The sequence below is a fragment of the Eretmochelys imbricata genome, chromosome 6, assembly GCF_965152235.1.
Source record: "Eretmochelys imbricata isolate rEreImb1 chromosome 6, rEreImb1.hap1, whole genome shotgun sequence".
Lineage (NCBI taxonomy): Eukaryota > Metazoa > Chordata > Testudines > Cheloniidae > Eretmochelys > Eretmochelys imbricata.
In genome coordinates, this window is record NC_135577.1 from 113,104,208 (window position 1) to 113,126,745 (window position 22,538).

Here is a 22,538-nt window from a genome sequence, read left to right on the forward strand (position 1 = left end):
TTAGCCTGACCCTACAACTTTCCTTCCAGGCGATCTGAAAATGTGAGGTTTTTTGGCTCAATGGCATCTAGTTGCTCTGGTAAAATGCAAATACTGTATTAATGCACACCCACTTTCCATTATTACAGTGTTTCCCAGCACTATTAGACCCACACAGCTTTTTTGCCAATCAGACTTGCTGCCTTTAGTAAATATTTAACAATGACTATAATAATCTGATGTAATAAAAGTACGGTCTTTGTGATGTTAGGACCAGCCTGACCTAAGAATCATGTGAGTGATTAACTGCCTCTGAGTTCACTGGTTAGAAACTATGATAAGAATAATGGCTGACGATCTAGTACCTATTCTCAGCCTCCTTGAAATATTAAAATAGTGAGTTTGTCTCACAGTTTAATTTGAAGGAAAGCATACTTGATTAATCAAGTACACCAAGCCTCTTATTTTACTGTGTGCAAAAAAAAGAGGGGGGTAGGTAGGGGGGAAGCTGCATTAGAGAGTTGAAAACAGAAATTAAAAGACTAAATCCTGCTCACTTTACTCATGAAAGTAGTGCTGTTAACTTTAATGGGATTACTTGGGTGAGTACAACAAGCAGGATTTGGCCTAAAGTTAGATGCTACTGAGGCTAAGGAAAAAGCAAAGTTAATGACTTTACTTTCAACCTGATACTGTTACACTTTATATTTCTTTCTGAAACATAGTTATTACAGTAGGCCTTACATTTGTCTGAATGGAACAGGGGATTATACATTTATATAGGCTCAAATAAGAGGGCTTTTATTTTAATGTAAGTTATAACTGTCATGGGATATAAACCCAAGTTCCTCTCCCAATTCCTACTCCTACCATCATTATCCAAATTCAGGTAAAGGAAGAGTCAAAGTATTGTAAATAAAAAGTATTTGGGATAAGGAATGAACGTAGAACATGACTATAAAATAAAAACTCAGACCACTACAAACAAAATTGCATTATGTTTGGCACGGACGATATCTGAATTAATCAGGATCTATCTGATATTCAGAGGTGCTGAGCACAAGGAACTCCTGCTGAAGTCATTGGGGGCTGCCAGTCTTCGGGCAGGCCCTTTGTCTCTGGGAACAAAGAAAAATCCTCTCAATATCCTTTCTATCTTTCAAACCATATTAAATCTCCTCCAAACTTTCTAAAGCCCCCATCTGTATGTACCAGTCAGGTGTGTTCACAGTTTGCACAGACTTCTAGTGCACAAGTCTTATCTCAATTATACTAGCATCAATCGGCAGTGATGACAGTAAGTTACACTATGGTAAAATGAATGTAAGTGCAAAATCAGAGCCATAGTCCTTGAAATAATACATTTGGCTATGGATGCTCTTAGTAACAACTTCTTTAATTTTGTCAAAGTTATTATGTCCCAATGTCATGTACAATTCAGATGCTGGATCATTTGGTGCAAAGTGCCAAGAACATGTTTGGTGCTATATTAATAATAATAAATATAAAGAATAATACACCAGTAATTTAATATTGTATTTCTGTGGTCTCTGATTTCTTCCCAGAATTGTTATGCACTCTTCTCCTCTGGTAACAGCTCCAGCTGTGATAATTCTCTTTAATTCCAGCCTTATGCATCCCACTGGGCATCCATTATGTTACAAAGGTCAGTTTTAGGTTATTCACGGATAAGGTCACATGATCTTCATTGCAATATTGCTAACCCTATTTTTCATTTTCAGCAAGAATTTTATAACTCTTTCATTCAATCTGCTGTTGCTTGGCTTCACTCCCTGTTTCCACACCAACAATGGAAAAACATCAACATATACAGGTCCCATTGGTGGGCTCTGTATATGTTGATGTTTTTCCATCAAATGAACACTTAGGCAAGAAATCATCTTTTATTATACCCATTTTTAGATAAGCAAATTGTGGCATAGAGAGGTTAACTAGCTCAATGTCATGCAGCTTCTCAGTGCAGAGCTAGAAGACCTGATTCCAAGGCCCCTGCTCTAATCACTAGACACACTCTTTCCCTTCCAATATTCTAGAAGCAGGAATATCACTATTATTATAATTATTATTTATTATTATTTTATATTCACTCAGAGCCCTTGATCTGCTAAGCATCATCAACACACAGGGAGAGAGACAATCCCTGCCCTACAAAGCTTTCATCTGAAGAAGACAAGCAACGTGCAAAAGGTGGGGGAGAAGGAGTCAAACTATGTACAATTCATATGTATAATAAATACATATGAACTGTACCCAATAGTCCCTCATTCTGTCCTTCATTATTTGGCAAATTTCTTGTAGTCAATATGACAGAAGTGGTCCTGTCTGACTTAGCTATCTTTGGATCACCTAGAATTTTGAGATTTGCTGAGAATTTTGCCTACATTGGATCCATAGTCTTTCTGTTACATCAACCCCCCCGCCCTCCCCAGACGTCCCCAGTGGCTTAATTGTAAGTGTTGTTCAGTAGACTAAAGCTAATGCATCAACAGACAGTGACTGACCATTATATCTAGTTCATCTGCTGAAAAACAATATTTTCTTCAGGTAAGCCCGTATTTGCTTATCCAGCTGCAATAATGGCAGCATTATATTGCCTTATATAATGGAGTAATTAACGTCCTGATGCTTGCTGATTTATACAGTAGGTTGCAGTAATGCAGCCCAAGATGGAGATGTGGGGTAATGATCCCAGATATTTCAATGTTGAGCTTTAGATGGTTGAGAATTTAAGGGAAGTCAGACACAGGCCACACAGTGAACTTCCTAAGTGGCTTAATTAGAAAAGTTGTCTGTATATGAGTTCAAAAGGAGATGCATGTTACACATCTTCTGAAATGACCCAGGTAAACCTAAGATGAGTCTGGAGAATTACAGGGTAAACATTTCCTTGAGCATTCAGAAGAACATCCAGAACAGAGGAGACAGCCATAGATGGTGAACTACCATCCCCAACAGTTTTGTGTCCAATTCCTGAGCTGGCAAGCTGGGTTATAAATTGCCATAAAACAGTACTTTGAAAACAAGCCAGAATGTATGTGGATCAATATACTGGAAGGATTTGGCTGTTGCTGCATTTGTTTAACTTAACTTCTCTTCCCACACAAATGGAGGATACATTTATCTTAACCATTAAATATACCTGCCTGACTATCACATTTGGCATGTTTATTGGCAATTTGTTTCAAATGTTTTGTCATCTTCGGCCCATTCATGCGAAGAGCTGAGCACCTCCTGTGAGTTGCTGAGCATTAACAGCTCTCATTGAAGTTAAAGGTAGCTGGGGGCTGGCAATTCCCTTGCTGGATCAATTCTTCGAACAACCACCTTTTCCCAGAATGCCATTACTCCAAAATAGTTACGCAATGTGGTAGGTGCAGACATACAGCCATAGGGTTGTAAGGCAGAAAGGCTGCAGGATATCTGGGGTAACACAATGTAAGAAACTGCATTTGTTATGAACTGGTCAGAGGAGGGTGTAACAAACTGGTTAAAAAACAGTTGTATTTGAACAGGCATAGTTGGCTCAAGAGGTAAACCAGACAACTGCTCCTGCTGACGGCAACGGTAAAGCTCCCATTGATTTAAAGGGGAAAAGGATGGAGGTTCATCAGTTCTTTCCCATAGACAGAGCTTCCATCCGAGTTTGCACTGATCATGATTTCATTAGGTTTCAGGTCCACCCGCAGTCCTTGATCCTTTTACTTAATGCCCAATTCTCTGCTCATTGCTTCAAAATGTTATTGCATTAGATACCTACAAGATTTTTTGCCTTAACTATTGTGTATTATAAATTATTAGTTAATGAAGAAAAATGTATAGGATTATCTGCCTTGTCAGCATAGACAAGAATCTATAACTCCAAGCCCTGGTCTACACTACGGGGTGAGGTCGAATTTAGCCGCGTTAGGTCGATTTAAAAATGAATGCATCTACACAACCAACCCCGTTCCATTGACCTAAAGGGCTCTTAAAATCAACTTCTGTACTCCTCCCTGGCGAGGGGAGTAGCACTAAAATCACCCTTGTTGGGTCAAATTTGGGGTAGTGCAGATGCAATTCGACGGTATTGGCCTCCGGAAGCTATCCCAGAATGCTCCAATGTGACCACTCTGGACAGCACTTTGAACTCCGATGCACTAGCCAGGTACACAGAAAAAGCCCCGGGAAATTTTGAATTTCATTTCCTGTTTGGTCAGCCTGGTGAGCTCAGCAGCACCGGTGACCATGCAGTCCGCCCCAGAATCGCAAACGAGCTCCAGCATGGAGTAAAAGGGGGACACTAGATCTGATTGCTGTATGGGGAGAAGAATCTGTGCAGGCCGAAATCCGATTAAAAAGAAGAAATGCTAATATATATGCCAAAATCGCACAGGGCATGGTGGAGAGAGACTACAACAGGGACACACAGGAGTGCCGCGTGAAAGTCAAGGAGTTCAGGCAAGCCTACCAAAAGACAAAGGAGGCAAACGGTTGCTCCGGGTCACAGCCCCATACATGCCACTTCTGTGATCAGCTGCATGACATTCTAGGCAGGGACCCTACTACTACCGCACCACTGTCCGTGAACACCTGCAAAAGGCTAACCATGGCTGCCTGAAAACCGAATTCTGTTGCCCAGCCATTTGTGATGTGTCACCGTACTGGGAGGTGCTCAATATAAAAGGCAAAATGTGACCTTGTACATAAAGCACATGTGCTGTCTGCTGTGAATTGCTTGATTCACTGTGGAAGAGCCTCCCTTTTGTTCTCAGAAATGTATCATCTTAAATTTTACTCTCCCTTTTTATCTCCCCCCAGGTGCAAATGTTTCTATACTCCCCCTATCATCTCCATCCGTGAGGTTATCACAGATTAGAAGGCAAAAAAAAAGCACTTATGATAACATGTTTTCTGAGATCATGCAGTCCTCCCTCACTGATAGGGCACAACTTAATGCATGGAGGCATTCAGTGGCAGAGGCCAGGAAACACTAAGTGAGCATGAAGAGCAGAGGCAGGAGGTGATGCTGAGGCTAATGCGGGAGCAAACGGACATGATGAAGTGTCTGTTGGAGCTGCAGGAAAGCCAACAAGAGCACAGACCCCCCGCTGCATCCATTGTATAACCGCCTGCCCTCCTCCCCAAGTTCCATATCCTCCTCACCCAGATGCCCAAGAACGCAGGGAGGGGGGAAGCCTCTGGGCACTCAGCCACTCCACTCCAGAGGATGGCCCAAGCAACAGAAGGCTGTCATTCAAACAGTTTTGATTTGTAGTGTGGCTGCAATAAGGAATGTGGCCTTGTCCTTCCCTCCTCCCGCACCCCACCGCACCCAGGCTACCTTGTCAGTTATCTCACTTTTTTTTTAATTAATAAAGAAAGAATGCATGGTTTCAAAACAATAGTTACTTTATTTCCTTTGCCAGCTGTGATCGAAGTGGGGAGGGTGGTTGGCTAACAGGGAATTAAAATCAACAAAGGGGGAGGATTTGAAGCAAGAAGAAACACACACAGCTGTCACACCGTAGCCTGGCCGGTCATGAAACTGGTTTTCAAAGCCTCCCTGATCCGCAGCACACCAAGCTGTGCTCTTCTAATCGCCCTGGTGTCTGGCTGCTCAAAATCGGCCACCAGGCGATTTGCCACAACTTCCCACCCGCCATAAACGTCTCCCCCTTACTCTCACAGATATTATGGAGCACACAGCAAGCAGCAATATCAATGGGAATGTTGGTTGCGCTGAGGTCTAATCTAGTCAGCAAACAGCGCCAGCGGCCTTTAAACATCCAAAGGCACATTCTACCACCATTCTGCACTTGCTCAGCCTGCAGTTGAACTGCTCCTTACTACTGTCCAGGCTTCCTGTGTACGACTTCATGAACCATGGGAGCAAGGGGTAGGCTGGGTCCCCAAGAATTACTATTGGCATTTCAACATCCCCAATGGTAATTTTCTGGTCTGGGAAGTAAGTCCCTTCTTGCAACTGCTCAAACAGCCAGGAGTTCCTAAAGATGCGAGCGTCATGCACCTTTCCCGGACATCCCACGCTGATGTCAGTGAAACATCCCTTGTGATCCACCAGTGCTTCCAGCAACATTGAGAAGTACCCCTTGCGGTTTATATATTGGTTGGCAAGGTGGTCCAGTGCCAAGATAGGGATATGTGTTCCATCTATCTCCCCATCACAGTTAGGGAACCCCATTGCAGCAAAGCCATCCAGTATGACCTGCACATTTCCCAGAGTCACTACCCTTGATAGCACAACGTCAGTGATTGCATTTGCTACTTGGATCACAGCAGTCCCCACAGTAGACTTGCCCACTCCAAATTGATTCCGAACTGACAGGTAACAGTCAGGCTTTGCAAGCTTCCACAGGGCTATAGCCGCTCGCTTCTCAACTGTCAGGGCAGCTCTCATCTTGGTATTCCTGCGCTTGAGGGTGGGGGAAAGCAAGTCACAAATTTCAAGGAAAGTGGTCTTATACATGCGAAAGTTTTGCAGCCACTGTGAATCATCCCATACCTGCAACACTATGTGGTCCCACCAGTCTGTGCTTGTTTGCCGGGCCCAGAATTGGCGTTCCACTGTATCAACCAGCCCCACTGCTGCCATGGATGTCCCGATTGCCACAGCCTGTGCTTTCAGGAACATCTGTGTCCATGTCCTCATCACAATCATCCTTGTGCTAGCTCTCTTAGCCCGGTTCTGCACATACTCCAGGATAATGCACGAGGTGTTTACAATGCTCACAACAGCAGCGGTGAGCTGAGCGGGCTCTATGCTTGCCGTAGTATGGCATCTGCATGAGTAACCCAGGGAAAAAGGCGCAAAATGATTGTCTGCCATTGCTTTCACGGAGGGAGGGGCGACTGATGACATGTACCCTAAACCACCCTCAACAATGTTTTTGCCCCATCAGGCATTGGGAGCTTAACCCAGAACTCCAATGGGCAGTGGAGACTGGGGGAACTGTGGGATAGCTACCCACAGTGCATTACTCTGTAAGTCGATGCTAGCCACGGTATTGAGGACACACTCCGCCAACCTAATGTGCTTAGTGGCAACATACACAATTGACTGTATAAAATCGATTTCTAAAAATCGACATGTATAAAATCGACCTAATTTTGTAGTGTAGACATACCCCAAGATGGCTCAAGTGCTTTCTATTTGTGTGTACCCTTCCCATTCAAGGTCTCTGGGGCTCCTTTGCAAACAGAAAATGAAGTATTCTTCTACTCTTTCCTCTCTACAGAGAAATTTCCCATTGCCACAGGCCTATGTATAGGTCTACACCAGTGATCTTCAAACTTTTTCCATCACCCCCCCCCCTTTATCCATAATGAAACCTGTCCATGCCCCCAGAAGAAGCACAGTCAGGAGGCATGGCTGGGAGCAGGGCCAGAGCCATGGGCTGGGTCCAGAATGTGGCTGGGGTCAGAAGCCAGGGCTGGGAGTGGGGCCACGGCTGGGGCCTGTGTGCTGTGATTGGGGCCGGGAGACAAGGCTGTGACCAGAGCTGCAGCTGAAGGCAGGGCGGGAGCGGAACGGGGACGGAGCGAGGCTAGGTGGCACTCCCTCCCTGCCCCAATGGGGACCGGCCTGGGTCCCGCTGTGCCCTCCCCAAATATTCCTCCATGCTCCCCTGTGGGGCGTGCCCCACAGTTTGGAGACCACTGGTCTACACACTATTTAAACCTTTAACATGCAATTTAGGTGATGGTGAGAGTTTATCACTCTTGGTCTTTAGAACATTGATTCTATTTCTCCTGAATTAATGTCTTTTTTCCCTATAGCCTATGTAATGGCTAGTTGTCATCAGCTCTTTCCCAGAATTAGATCCTTTGTATAATAGCAATGTATTCTAGAGAACTTATTTCTGAATTCTGCCTATTTTCCTGAATAGTTAGCATGAAATCTTGATCCCATTGAAGTCAATAGCAAAACTCAAATGACTTCAGTGGGCTGAGGATTTCATCCATAAAGTTTAAGATTGTGCCGGTGCTGTACTCAGTGCATCCTTACTCTTAAAAAACACCACCAAGACAAAAATCGTATATTTTAAAAAAAGTCTTTAAGTTATTATTACCAGCTCAGATTATTGGTAATAACAACAATCTTTACAATGGGCTCCATAGAAAAGCATTTTACAAAGGAGGTAAGTATCATTATTAATATTGAAAGAATAAGTCACTGAGGCTCTGTGTGGGTGCAGGAAGCTGCCTGCACAGAGCTCAGTGTGGGATCAGAATCCTGTTGCATTTCATGGGCCAACCAGAATGAAAACAAACTAGGCAAATTCACTTTCATGCACTAGCAAAATGTTGCAAAAGCCTGTTGATTTTTTTTTATTTCAGGAAAAAATGATATTACTAATAAGTTTAGTAAAATCTGTTCTTTTAATACAGCCATTACATTTTGGACCCAGACTACTTCAGTGTTCTTTCATTCAATGTCCTCTAAAGTCTCATTGAAACACAATGCAAAGTCCTTCATCAGCACAGGGAGATACTATTAAATACGCCCTTTCAAGGGATCCAGAATGAGCCTGTTCCCTCTTCCTCCAGTTGAGCAAGAGTGGGCAGATTAGATCTGAACACACAGCCAACTCCGGTGAGTTCATCCCTGTGGCTCTTGGTTTAGGGGGCGGGGTGCATAAGGGAGAGACCCCTGCAATGACAGCTCAGGCTCTGATGTGAGTGAGACTCCCAGGACCAGGGCTTCATTGGTAATGAAAGAGGAACCAGGGCTCAAGCAATTTTCTTTTACTTTAAGAACTTACATGGCAAACCCAGCCGTGCGGGGGGGACTATGAACTGCTAAGCCTAGAAGTGCCGGGGCTCAGCCCGCCCACAATTTAAGCCCTGCTGAGGACTGATCCTCCCCGAGACAAGCCCACCGCAGAAACCTCCTGCTGATAGGAGAGCTTTAAAAATGCGCCTTACAGGGAATCCAGAATGGGGGAGTCTCCCCCGTCCCGGCCAGGAGCTGGGGGGGGGGGCACTCGGGCTGCTCCCTGGGGCGGGGCTCTCCCCAGTCCCCGGGTCCCCACGTGCCGGGAGCGGGGTCCGGAATTGCAGCGTTGCCGGGGAGGTGGCAGGGGGCCGGGCTCCCCGCACTGACTCTGCTCCCGGCGGGGTTGCTGGGCCGGCAGGTGCCAGCTCGCTCCGGCGCAGAGGGCTCATGGGGAGGGAGGGAAGCGGAGCGTCAGCAGCCTGCGACCAGGGCGGAAGGAGGAAGCGGGGGTTTGAGCACCACGTGTGTGAGCCGAGCCGGGGCCGGTGGCGCCTTTAATGTCCCCGCCCGGAGCGGGAAGCCCAGGCAGGTAAAGGCACCGGGTGGGGCGGCTGCGGTTGGGGGAGGTGGGTGTTGTGTTACCCACCCGCACCCACTGGCCTAGGCTGGGAGACTCTGGCACCTGGAGAGGGGCGGGCACCCTGCGGCAGGGAAGGAGCCTGGGCCATGGGGGGAAGGAAGGGGCTGGGAGACTGTGAGGCCAGCTCTGGGTCATCTGTCCCCCTGCTCACCCCACCCTCGAGTCTCCCCCCTTGAGTGGCCAACGTTAGCTTGACCCGAGCTGCCTTGAAGCATGTCGCTGCGGTGTCGTCGAGAGCTGGACCCTTCACAGCTTAATGCTGCTGCTTTCTAATCCCTACAGCATCTTCCTGCCTCCCCTCCCCGCCTCCTTTATTTGAGCGTCTAATTCTAAGGCTAGTAAATAGAGAATCAAGTTAACTAACTCTAAAGTGGCCTTAAAGCAGCCATTAGGTTTTCAAAACTGCATTTAGCTAATTTGCCTCTAGATTCTAGCAGCTGAGTTTTTGTGTTTATAAAAAGTAAGTAGATAAAGCAGTTCTTCCTCTAGGGCTCTGTTCAGGAGTCAAAGATTTCCTTTGCTTACAGGCCAAGGAGCATGATTATAATAAACGCTATAGCTGATAGCCAAATACTGGATCTCGTGGCCCGTATATTTTATAGGAGTGTTTGTAAAAGAATGCTGTGTTTCAAACCCAGATGAGGGACTATGCAAGGCACCATAAATGTTATGCCTTACTTCTCTTTGTTGCTCCTGGTTTGTGCACCAGATTTCTGTTTTTATAAGGGGGAGTCTCTATTTTATATTGCACAATTTAACCCTTCAGTAATGTTTAACAGCTACTTTTCCCCAGTCTGCAGCTGGAGATACAAAGTCTGTTTGGGAAAGAACTTCTTGAAGGCTGGAACTATTTTTGGTTTACAGGAATATAAAATATTTTTTCCATTTCATAGCTCAGGTTATTCTAGCTTTATAAAGTTAAGTAGCTAGTCACTCAATAAATACAATGGGAGAAAAACTGCAACTACGGTATATGCACAGCAACTTGAGAGTTAACTACTTCTATCGTTGCAGGTAGAAACCAAAACCCAACAGTAAATAACCTGATATCTTGGGTAAAAAGTATATCCAAGTTACCACATCAGCTAAAATCCACAATTAATTGATATTTGATAGCTGAAAGTTAACAGCCCCACAAAGCTTTACTCTTCTGCTCTGGCTTTTAAGTTCATGGAAGACTGTTTAAAGATACATATTTGTAAATGGTTAATTGTTTAAAGGGATCACATTAAGGCTCTTGGATGACCTGACCTGAAACCTTCATGCCAGGGGAATCCCTCACTCCATTTAGTCTCTTTTTTTAAAATCGAACATGGGCCATCCTTTGGTTATGTTGAAGCTTTCATGAACCAGAATTTGAAACCAATTGAGTAGAAATTTTCCCATTAACTTCTATCCATGGTGTCAAAAGCTAAGCTTGCCCAGTTCTAGGGGTGGCTCTTGCTCTGGATAGAATGTTTGTTGTCTTAAGTCATAAATCACCAAAGAGAGAGAACAAAAGTCACTGCCTAGCAGGCATGCTTGAGAACTTGTGCAGTGGGGTTTAATAGACAGCTACAGTTCATATTTCCTTGTAGCTCGCTCTGTAACAATGTGGAACAAGCTGAAGAAAGAATTTGTTTGCTTAAACTTGTTTAAAATTATAAATGTGTTCAGTGTACAATGGGACAAATGTTGGTCACGTTGAAGTCAATGAGAGCTTTTTGTGGGCAAGGATTTGGTCCAGTGTCTTTTGTTACATTTCTAAATGTTTCCAGAACTACATTAAATTTAGTAGCCATTTTGTGTATAGTTTCTTCAAGCTTTAGATATAGAACATGACTCATAGAATATCAGGGTGGGAAGGACCTCAGGAGGTCATCTAGTCCAACCCCCTGCTCAAAGCAGAGCCAAGCCCCAATTTTTGCCCCAGATCCCTGAATGGCCCCCTCAAGGATTGAACTCACAACTCTGGGTTTAGCAGGCCGATGCTCAAACCACTGAGCTATCCCATAATAAGCTATCCCATAGCTCAGTGGTTTGAGCATCGGCCTGCTAAACCCAGGGTTGTGAGTTCAATCCTTGAGGGGGCCATTTAGGGATCTGGGGCAAAAATTGGGGCTTGGCCCTGCTTTGAGCAGGGGGTTGGACTAGATGACCTCCTGAGGTCCCTTCCCACCCTGATATTCTATGACATATTCTTGCTTTTATCATTCATAATTCCATATAAAACTCCATCATGGTCTAAAGGTATAAAACTCTCTTGTATGTTTCTTTTCCTTTAGGTGAAAATATCCAGCCGACTAGAAGATTATCGCAATGAGTTTTGTTGACTACGGAGATACGATAAAAGATGGAGACACAGCTATTGTGTTCTTGGGCCATGAATCAATGTTTCCTGTGAAAGTCCAACATGGCAGTAAAACTCAGACTAAGTATGGGGTCATTAGACATTCCAGTGATCTCATAGGCAAAAGGTACGGCTCAAAGGTGACCTGCAGTAAAGGAGGCTGGGTGTTTATTCTTCATCCAACCCCAGAGTTGTGGACTATGAATCTTCCCCACAGAACACAAATTCTTTATTCAACTGACATCTCTTTAATCACCATGATGCTGGAATTGAAGCCAGGATCCATAGTGTGTGAATCAGGTAATAGTTTTTAATAAGGGATTTTAGTATTTAACTCAGGGGTTCTCAACCTTTTTCTTTCTGAGGCCCCTCTAACATGCTATAAAAACTCCACAGCCCACCTGTGCCACAACAGCTGTTTTTCTGCATACAAAAGGCAGGGCCGGCATTAGGGGGTAGCAAGCAGGGCAATTGCCCAGAGCCCCACATGACAGGGTGCCCCGCAAAGCTAAGCTGCTCAGGCTTCACCTTCAGGCCCGGGTGGCAGGGCTTGGGGCGGCTGGACTTTGGCTTTTTGCCCTGAGCCCCAGTGAATCTAATGCCGGCCCTGTCTGGTGGACCCTCTGAAACCTGCTCGTGGTCCCCCAGGGGGCCTTGGACCCCTTAGTTAACCCAGCAGTTCTCAACAACACTTTAACTAGCAACAGACTTTGTTTTACACTTTATATAGATAGATACAGAATTGTTTTGTTGCTGCTAGAGCCTTCCTGGCCTACAGCTTGAATAATTCTACTTCGTTTATGAATGTTAGCAAATGCTCTATTTTTCTGTACTGAAAAGACACTTATGTGACACTTATGTGGCGGGGACCATGTGCAGAAGCGTGTGTAACAAGGTTATTGAGTTAAAATAAATAATTTTATACTTTTTTTCCCTTTGGGGGGTGAATTAGTTTTTTTTGGGGGGGGGGGGGGGATTCCTCTTAAAATTATGAGTTGGTCTTTGGGAATGTGCCAGTTTCAGATGAAATAGTTCAGTTCGTTTAAATAGTATTAGGTGTGGGGGGAGTTGTCTACAGAACAGCTTATCTGACAAACCTCAGATATAAACCCTACATTCTTGAGCATTGGTAGAACTTATACAGGTTGAAAAAGAAAACAAAACGGTATGGGTTAAACGGGTAATACGTGGGATAAAATGGGAGCGTTCACCAGGCTACATAATCCACATATTTGGCCTTTCTTACACTATGTATGTGCTATATGCAGTACTGAAACAGCACACAAAGGTCAGCTGCAATGGAATGTACAATGGGTGGTTTGATACCAGTGGTGATCTGTGCACTATGTTCCACTGCTTTTCATACAGATGATTTTAACCCTCTGAATGGATTAGTGGTGTGTTTTGTTTAGCTTGTAAAGTGTGCTTTAAACATTATAAATGCTAGGCTGTTGCTTGCGATGCAAAAGGGGAGTTGTTGTATTTTATACTAAATGTTCATTATCATATTGATTAAATATATTATATGATGCTTTAATATTTGTTTTTACTGCAGGCAGCATTATTAGGGCTACATAATAATTTCCTGCCATTTGATTACTTTCCTGTACTGTAGGGGAAATATATAATTTTTATTAATGTATATAGCTGCCTTTCTTTTTGAGGGATTTATTCTGTCTGCCTCCATTGAATCATTTTTGTGCAGGAAATGGCCCAACTTGATTATCATGCACATTGTGTAAAGAGTTGTCACTTTGGATGGGCTATCACCAGCAGGAGAGTGAGTTTGTGTGTGGGGGGGTGGAGGGTGAGAAAACCTGGATTTGTGCTGGAAATGGCCCAACCTGATGATCACTTTAGATAAGCTATTACCAGCAGGACAGTGGGGTGGGAGGAGGTATTGTTTCATATTCTCTATGTATATATAAAGTCTGCTGCAGTTTCCACAGTATGCATCCGATGAAGTGAGCTGTAGCTCACGAAAGCTCATGCTCAAATAAATTGGTTAGTCTCTAAGGTGCCACAAGTACTCCTTTTCTTTTTGTAAACCTGCTTGTCCCTTGACTCTCAAGAGCAGATGCATAAAAGGAGTGCACAATGTTGTTATGCTGTATTTTTGGTTAAGGTTTCCCATTCCCAGTCTTGCATAATAATTGGCAGCCTTTTAGGCACGGCTTTTTTTCACACGCAACTAAAATTTCATCTGTCATTCTGTTTCAGATTTGTGGGTCAGGGAATGTGATGTGTGTATATATTTAACCCCTGAATACTGGAAACTGGTATTTCCAGATGCATAAGGCACTATTGCACAAGCCCTTGATTCTGCAGAAACTCTGAACCCCACAAGTCCAGATTCTAGTTTGTACAATGGTAGTCTTAGGGCTGGAATTGCAGAGTTGTTGTAGATGTGTTGGTCCCAGGATATTAGAGAGACAAGGTGGGTGAGGCATCCACATGGCCAGGAGGGCACAGAGGCAAGGTGCCATAGCATGGTTTGACCTGGCTAATGCTTTTGGATCGATGCCCCATCAGCACATTTTTGCCACGCTGCGAGAGTTCAAACGTATGCCTGAAAACTCTCTCCAACTGGTCCGGGAACTGTGTGAAGGCTGCACTACCACCATGTGCTGCACGGAAGGAGAGACACCCAAAATTCCTATCTGTAGTGGCGTGAAGCAAGGCTGCCCCCTGAGCTCCATCGTTTTCAACTTAGCCATAGAGCCGCTCATTTGAGCGATCTCCAGCGGTCTAGGTGGTTTCAATCTATATGACAACAGAGTGAATATCCTGGCCTCCGCAGACAATCTGGTCCTGATTACAAACAACCCCGAGAGTCTCCAACAAATGCTAGACATCACCAGCAAGGCTGCCAACTGGATGGGATTCCACTTCAATGGCAGGAAGTTTGCATCCCTGCATATCAATGGCAGTAGAAGGGATTCAGTCCAGGTGACGTCTTTTCAGGTCCAGAGTGAACCCATGATCTTCCTCGAGGACAGGCAAGCATACCAACAACAAGTTTCTACGTCCAGCAGACATCTGAGGATACTATCGCAGAGATCCTACGAGATGTGGCCAGGATCGACTCCTCCCTACTGGCGCCGTGGCAGAAGATCAACGCCTTGAACATCTTCCTGATCCCCCGTATCTCATTCGTCCTGAGGGGATCTGCCATGGCGAAGGTACCTCTGAACAAGGCAGACAGCACCGTCCGGCAGCTGGTGAAGAAGTGGATGTTTCTCCCCCAGAGGGCCAGCAATTAACTGGTGTATATCTTGCACAGGCAGGGCGGCACCAACGTCTCTCGAATGGGTGATCTGTGCAATGTTGCCGTGATCACTTCCGCCTTTTGATGTGCCCGGACACCATGGTGAGGAACATCGCAGAGAGTGCTCTGCACGTGCCGTCAAGAAGCAAATTGCCAGAACCCCCTCCAGCCAAGATGTCACCACTACCCGAGTGGCTCGCTGTAAGATGAATTTGGAAGAGACAGGGGAGACTTTGCTTCGCTCTGGACTCGTGCCTGCAATGCTACGATGACTGGAGAAGCGTATCTGCTGCCACTGGATGTGGTGCAAGGAACACCAGGAGCTAGGAGTACTGGTACCACAGGTGAAGAATACAGATCACGCTATCATCACTCCAAGAGCTAGAACCAGAGAGGACCTTGAAGGATGCCATCCACTGCCAATACGTGGAAAACCTGAAACGAAAGCCGGACCAGGGCAAGGCGTTTGAGGTGACGTGCAAGTGGGACGCTAGCAACGACTTTCTCCCTGGGGGCAGCTTCACCTGATTTGTCGACAGGAGGTTCATCCTTAGGGACTGGCTCAACTGCATCCCACTGAACGGAGCCGTCTGCCATGGGAATCGGGACAAGCGATGCAGAAAGTGTTACTACGCCAACGAGACACTACCCCACGTCCTATGTAGCTGCAAGCCCCATTCCAGAGCTTGGCACCTGTGACACAATGCCATCCAAGATCGCCTGGCCAGAGCCATCCCGCCACCCATGGGGAAGGTTGCTGTAAACTCCGCCACCCCCGGAACCGACAGCCAACTGTGACCGAACATCGTCATCACCAACAAGGACCGGAAGAAGATCATCGTGGTGGACATCACAGTGCCCTTCGAGAACAGGACCCCGGCCTTCCACGATGCCTGAGCTCGAAAGGTAGAGAAATATGCCCCTCTGGCCGAAACCTTGAGAGCTAAGAGTTACCAGGTCCAGACACACGTACTGATTGTCGGAGCCTTAGGAGCATGGGACCTCAGTAATGAGTGAGTGCTGAGAGAATGCGGAATCAGTCAACGCTATGCTCGACTGATGCGGCAACTCATGGTGTCTGATACCATTGGGTGGCCAAGGGACATCTACATAGAACACATCACTGGCCATCGACAAGGAGAAGTGAGCTAGAGTGCCGATGAGAAGCGCAGTCAGGAAAATAACAAATACTTTCCTCATGGACTGTATTTTCTAAATGGACAACCAACCTAATTCTCAATTAGTGAGGGATAGTCTCCACTGGCTGATATATTTTGCTTTCCACAACCAAATCTCGGTTCAACTTTTCACAAATGATGTACCCAGGTATTCAGATTCTAATACCAAAACTGTATTGTTAAATCTATTCACTTAAATTTTAGTTATTGCTGATTATGTATCATATAACTTTAAAAAACTAACTTTGTATTTGTGGATAATCTAAGCACTAAGTACAGACACTCTTTTTCCAAACTATGTATTATATAATTTTTTTAACATTAGCTGTAATAAAATTTTTAAATATCTTACTGAACCAACTTCTGTTTGTGAATGTATAGCTGGAAAGTTTGTCTCTGAGCTCTTCCTCAGGTCAGGGAAAGGTACTCTCAATGTCACAGCTAAATACAAGGTGGAATAGATTGTTTAGTAAGTAGTTAACACACATTCTAAAAGACTGTTCAAGATGTTGTGGGCCGTTAACAATAAACTGGGGGTTAGTGGGTCACAGATCAAATCAGCAGACAAAGAGGGTCATTGTAGTTCTCAGCCATGATGACTACATCAATGAGGTCAGCCAACAGCCCTGACTACACTTACTATGAAGAATTCGAAGATTCCACACGACAGTTCACCCAGGAATTTAAGGATATCCTCAAATCCTTCCCCAGACCACTCCAGGAGAAACTCTACAACCTCATCACCCATGATCCCACACCAAGAACGTTCTGCATGCTTTCTCAGATACACAAACAAGGGACCCAGACAGACCCATCGTGTCTGGCCATGGCACTCTTACTGAATGAATATCAGGACTCTCAGAAACCATCCTCATGCCACTCATCACACAAGGGACCAGCTTCCTCCAGGACACAACTGACTTCCTCCACAAACTCCTCAACATTAACCAACCATCCTCAGAACACCATCCTTGCCACCATGGATGTCACCTCCCTATACATCAACATCCCTCACAATAACTGTGTCACTGCATCTATTTCATCCTCACCCGTAACAATTTTACACTTTATCCAAACCATGGGAACAGCTATGAGTACTAAGATGGCTTCCCAATATGCCAGCCTATTCCTGGGCCACCTTGAGGAAGAATTTCTGGACAAATGCACTATGAAATCAATTATATACCTGAAGTACATCAATGATATTTTCATCCTCTGGACAGACGACCTACATTCCTCATCAGTTTCCACTACATCTTCAACAACCCCACCTTTTCTCCCCAAATTTTTTCCATTTTGACCATTCTAATAACAACTAACTACTATACCTGTGGCCTGCAGTGCCTGAAGGGTTGGTTGACTGTTGATAAAAGAAAAAGCATTGCTCCGGATTCTTTTGGTTACTCCTTGAAATAAGTGAATTTATTTTAAAAAGGAGTACTGGTGGCACCTTAGAGACTAACAAATTTATTTGAGCATAAGCTTTCGTGAAGTGAGCTGTAGCTCACGAAAGCTTATGCTCAAATAAATTTGTTAGTCTCTAAGGTGCCACAAGTACTCCTTTTCTTTTTGCGGATACAGACTAACAGGGCTGCTACTCTGAAACCTGAATTTATTTAGAAGCACAGTGCAAGTGACCAGAAATGACAATTTGAATAAAAATGTTACAAGTATTGACAAGTAGGGGCGAGGCTGGTATGATGTAACATACTTTGGTGCGATCCTAAATCAGACTATATTCCAGCAATCTTAAATAATTAGTTCTAGATTAACCTTTTGTGGCCTAACAGGGAACAAGCCTGCAGTGATTAACAGAAACAAGCCAGGAAATCTAGTCTAGTAATGACATTCTGAGTCTGCTTCCTACTGATGCTGGTATTATATGCAACTAGAGCATTAACGACCATTTGGCTTTTATTTTATATTGCTGATGTAATAGCAATGAATGGGTCAAATTTTGCTTTGTTACACTGCTGTAAACAGAGAGTAACTTGACAGACTGCAGCAAATTGCTCTGCATTTACATCAGTGAAACAGAGTAGAATTTAGCTTAATGTTTATATTAACAGCTGGTGTTGAATTTCCTCATGTCTTGTGTCATACCCATAAGACTGAAATAAGGAGGGAAAGATAAAATGCTTTCATTCTGAAATGAAATGGAATAAATTCTGCATAATACTATATCTCAAGCAATTTAAGTAAAAGGATTTTATTTTTCTTTTAGGGGGAAAAAAAATAAGATGACTAGAATCTTTAATTTTGTACCATTGACTCTTGGAAATGGGTTTAGATTAAAAAACACAGTCGTGATATAAAAGTATTACTACAGCTTATTTTTCTACTGATTTTATTTTTAAAGAGTAGCTTGCTGCCAGTATCTCCAGATATTTGCCCTACTATTAAAATGATACAAATGCACTATTCCCAGGTTTTGAAGGATCTAGGAATCTGGCTGATGTCTCATTTGTGATACTTAGTGGGTGAACCTTTCTCTTCCCCATCTCCTGCTGCTATCTAAATTTAAAAAATTTATGTTTTAACTATAGCCAGAGCTACCTTTTAGAGTTAAGGTTACAGTAGAACCTCAGAGTTACAGACACCTCAGGAATGGAGGTTGTCCGTAACTCTGAAAGGTTCGTAACTCTGAACAAAACGTGGTTGTTCTTTCAAAAGTTTACAACTGAACATTGATTTAATACAGCTTTGAAACTTTACTGTGTGGAAGAAAAATGCTGCTTTCCCGTTATTTTTAGTAGTTTATATTTAACACAGCACTGTATTGTATTTGCTTTTCTTTTTTTTTTTCTTGTTTTTGTCGTCTGCTGCTTGATTGCATACTTGCGGTTCCAATGAGGTGTGTGTTTGACTGGTCAGTTTGTAACTCTGAGGTTGAACTGTACTTTTTAGAGTACTGCTCTCAGAATTGGGTAACTTCGCAATGAGAGAACCTGCGAAAAGTCAGATACAGGATACACAGTCTGAGCTTTGCAGAGAAGAAAGAGACTCAAGATAGCCCTGAGAGGGTTAAAATACCTGTCTGTTGAAAGTGGCCTTTTCTCTCAGACTTCCATCTCTGTCAGGTAGCTTTAATCTCAGTCAATCTCTATACTTGGTAATTGCTGCATGTTGCAAACTATGTCTACGCTACGAAATTAGGTCGATTTTATAGAAATCTATTTTTAGAAATCGATTTTATACAATCGATTGTGTATGTCCCCACTAAGCGCATTAAGTCGGCGGAGTGTGTCCACAATACAGTGGCTAGCATCGACTTCTGGAGTGGTGCACTGTGAGTAGCTATCCCACAGTTCCCGCAGTCTCCGCTGCCCATTGGAATTCTGGGTTAAGCTCCCAATCCCTGATGGGGCAGAAACATTGTCGAGTGTGGTTTTGGGTACATGTCATCAGTCGCCCCTCCCTCCGTGAAAGCAATGGCAGACAATCGTTTCGCGCCTTTTTCCCTGGGTTACCCATGCAGACGCCATACCACAGCAAGCGTGGAGCCCGCTCAGCTCACCGCTGCTGTTTGTGAGCATTGTAAACACCTCGCGCATTATCCTGGAGTATGTGCAGAACTGAGCTAAGAGAGCTAGTACAAGGATGATTGTGATGAGGACATGGACACAGATGTTCCTGAAAGCACAGGCTGTGGCAATTGGGACATCCATGGCAGCAGTGGGGCTGGTTGATACAGTGGAACGCCAATTCTGGGCCCGGCAAACAAGCACAGACTGGTGGGACCACATAGTGTTGCAGGTATGGGATGATTCACAGTGGCTGCGAAACTTTCGCATGCGTAAGGCCACTTTCCTTGAACTTCGTGAGTTGCTTTCCCCCACCCTAAGCGCAGGAATACCAAGATGAGAGCTGCCCTGATGGTTGAGAAGCAAGTGGCAGTAGCCCTGTGGAAGCTTGCAATGCCTGACTGCTACTGGTCAGTTCAGAATCCATTTGGAGTGGGCAAATCTATTATGGGGACTGCTGTGAACCAAGTAGCCAATGCAATCACTGGCGTTGTGCTATCAAGGGTAGTGACTCTGGGAAATGTGCAGGTCATACTGGATGGCTTTGCTGCAGTGGGGTTCCCTAACTGTTGTGGGGAGATAGAGAGAACCCATATCCCTATCTTGGCACCGGACCACCTTGCCAACCAGTACATAAACCACAAGGGGTACTTCTCAATGTTGCTGGAAGCACTGGTGGATCACAAGGGATGTTTCACCGACATCAACGTGGAATGTCCGGGACAGGTGCATGACGCTCACATCTTTAGGAACTCCAGGCTGTTTGAGCAGTTGTAAGAAGGGATTACTTCCCAGACCAGAAAATTACCTTTGGGGATGTTGAAATGCCAATAGTTATCCTTGGGGACCCAGCCTACCCCTTGCTCCCATGGCTCATGAAGCCGTACACAGGCAGCCTGGACAGTAGTAAGGAGCAGTTCAACTGCAGGCTGAGCAAGTGCAGAATGGTGGTAGAATGTGCCTTTGGACGCTTAAAAGCTTGCTGGGGATGTTTGCTGACTAGGTTAGACCTCAGCACTACCAACATTCCCATTAAAAAGAAAAGGAGTACTTGTGGCATCTTAGAGACTAAGAAATTTATTTGACCATAAGCTTTCGTGAGCTACAGCTCACTTCATCGGATGCATTCAGTGGAAAATACAGTGGGGAGATTTATATACACAGAGAATATGAAACAATGGGTGTTACCATACACACTGTAACAAGAGTGATCTGGTAAGGTGAGCTATTACCAGCAATATCGGGGGGGAGGGGGGAACCTTTTGTAGTGATAATCAAGGTGGGCCATTTCCAGCAGTTGACAAGAACGTCTGAGGAACAGTGGAGGGGGAGGGGGGAATAAACACTGGGAAATAGTTTTACTTTGTGTAATGACCCATCCACTCCCAGTCTCTATTCAAGCCTAAGTTAATTGTATCCAGTTTGCAAATTAATTCCAATTCAGCAGTCTCTCATTGGAGTCTGTTTTTTGAAGTTTTTTTGTTGAAGAATTGCTACTTTTAGGTCTGTTATTGAGTGACCAAAGAGATTGAAGTGTTCTCTGACTGGTTTTTGAATGTTATCATTCTTGACGTCTGATTTGTGTCCATTTATTCTTTTATGTAGAGACTGTCCAGTTTGGCCAATGTACATGGCAGAGGGGCACTGCTGGCACATGATGGCATATATCACATTGGTAGACATGCAGGTGAATGAGCCTCTGATAGTGTGGCTGATGGGATTAGGCCCTATGATGGTGTCCCCTGAATAGATATGTGGACACAATTGGCAACGGGCTTTGTTGCAAGGATAGGTTCCTGGGTTAGTGGTTCTGGTGTGTGGTTGCTGGTGAGTATTTGCTTCAGGTTGGGGGGCTGTCTGTAAGCAAGGACTGGCCTGTCTCCCAAGATCTGTGAGAGTGATGGGTCGTCCTTCAGAATAGGCTGTAGATCCTTGATGATGTGTTGGAGAGGTTTTAGTTGAGGGCTGAAGGTGATGGCTAGTGGCGTTCTGTTATTTTCTTTGTTAGGCCTGTCCTGTAGTAGGTAACTTCTGGCTCTGTCAATCTGTTTCTTCACTTCAGCAGGTGGGTATTGTTCCCATTGTTATTGCTGCTTGCTGTGTGCTCCATAATATCTGTGAGAATAAGGGGGAGATGTTTATGGTGGGGTGAGAGGTTAAGGCAAAATTGCCCAGCAGCTGATTTTTGAGCAGCCAGACACCAGGGCGATTGGAAGAGCACAGCTAGGTGTGCTGCGCATCAGAGAGGCTTTGAAAACCAGTTTCATGACCGGCCAGGCTACGGTGTGACAGCTGTGTGTGTGTTTCTCCTTGCTGCAAACCCTCCCACTTTGTTGATTTTAATTCCCTGTAAGCCAACCACCCTCCCCCCTTCAATCACAGCTGGCAAAGGAAATAAAGTAACTATTGTTTTGAAATCATGCATTCTTTCTTTATTAATTAAAAAAAAAAAGTGAGATAACTGACAAGGTAGCCTGGCTGAGGTGGGGTGGGGTGCGGGAGGGTGGAAGGACAAGGCCACATTGCTTATTGTAGCCACACTACAAATCAAAACTGTTTGAATGACAGCCTTTGGTTGCTTGGGCCATCCTCTGGAGTGGAGTGGCTGGGTGCCCGGAGCCTCCCTTCCACCACCACCCCCCTCCTCTCCACGTTCTTGGGCGTCTGGGTGAGGAGGATATGGAGCTTGGGGAGGAGGGCAGGCGGTTATACAATAGATGCAGCAGGGGGTCCGCGCTCTTGTTGGCTTTCCTGCAGCTCCAACAGATGGTTCATTATGTCTGTTTGCTCCCCCATTAGCCTCAGCATCGCCTCCTGCCTCTGCTCTTCGCGCTCACTTAATGCTTTTCTGGCCTCTGCCACTGAATGCCTCCATGCATTAAG

The 22,538-nt window shown here is 44.8% G+C and overlaps 1 protein-coding gene across 3 annotated transcripts in view; it reads left to right on the plus strand.

The window, feature by feature from the left end:
• Positions 1–8,572: 8,572 nt before the first annotated feature.
• Positions 8,573–22,538, plus strand: part of TRMT61A (tRNA methyltransferase 61A) — a 37,416-nt gene continuing 23,450 nt past the window's right edge. Inside the window, exons 1-2 of one of the 3 annotated variants that reach the window (XM_077819431.1) lie at positions 8,573–8,593; positions 11,621–11,985. In XM_077819431.1, the coding sequence (XP_077675557.1) occupies positions 11,655–11,985 (331 nt within the window). In that variant the 5' untranslated portion in view covers positions 8,573–8,593; positions 11,621–11,654. Of the gene's footprint in view, positions 8,594–9,220; positions 9,306–11,620; positions 11,986–22,538 lie in introns of those variants that run through there. The other 2 variants (XM_077819430.1, XM_077819429.1) reach the window with 2 other exon arrangements.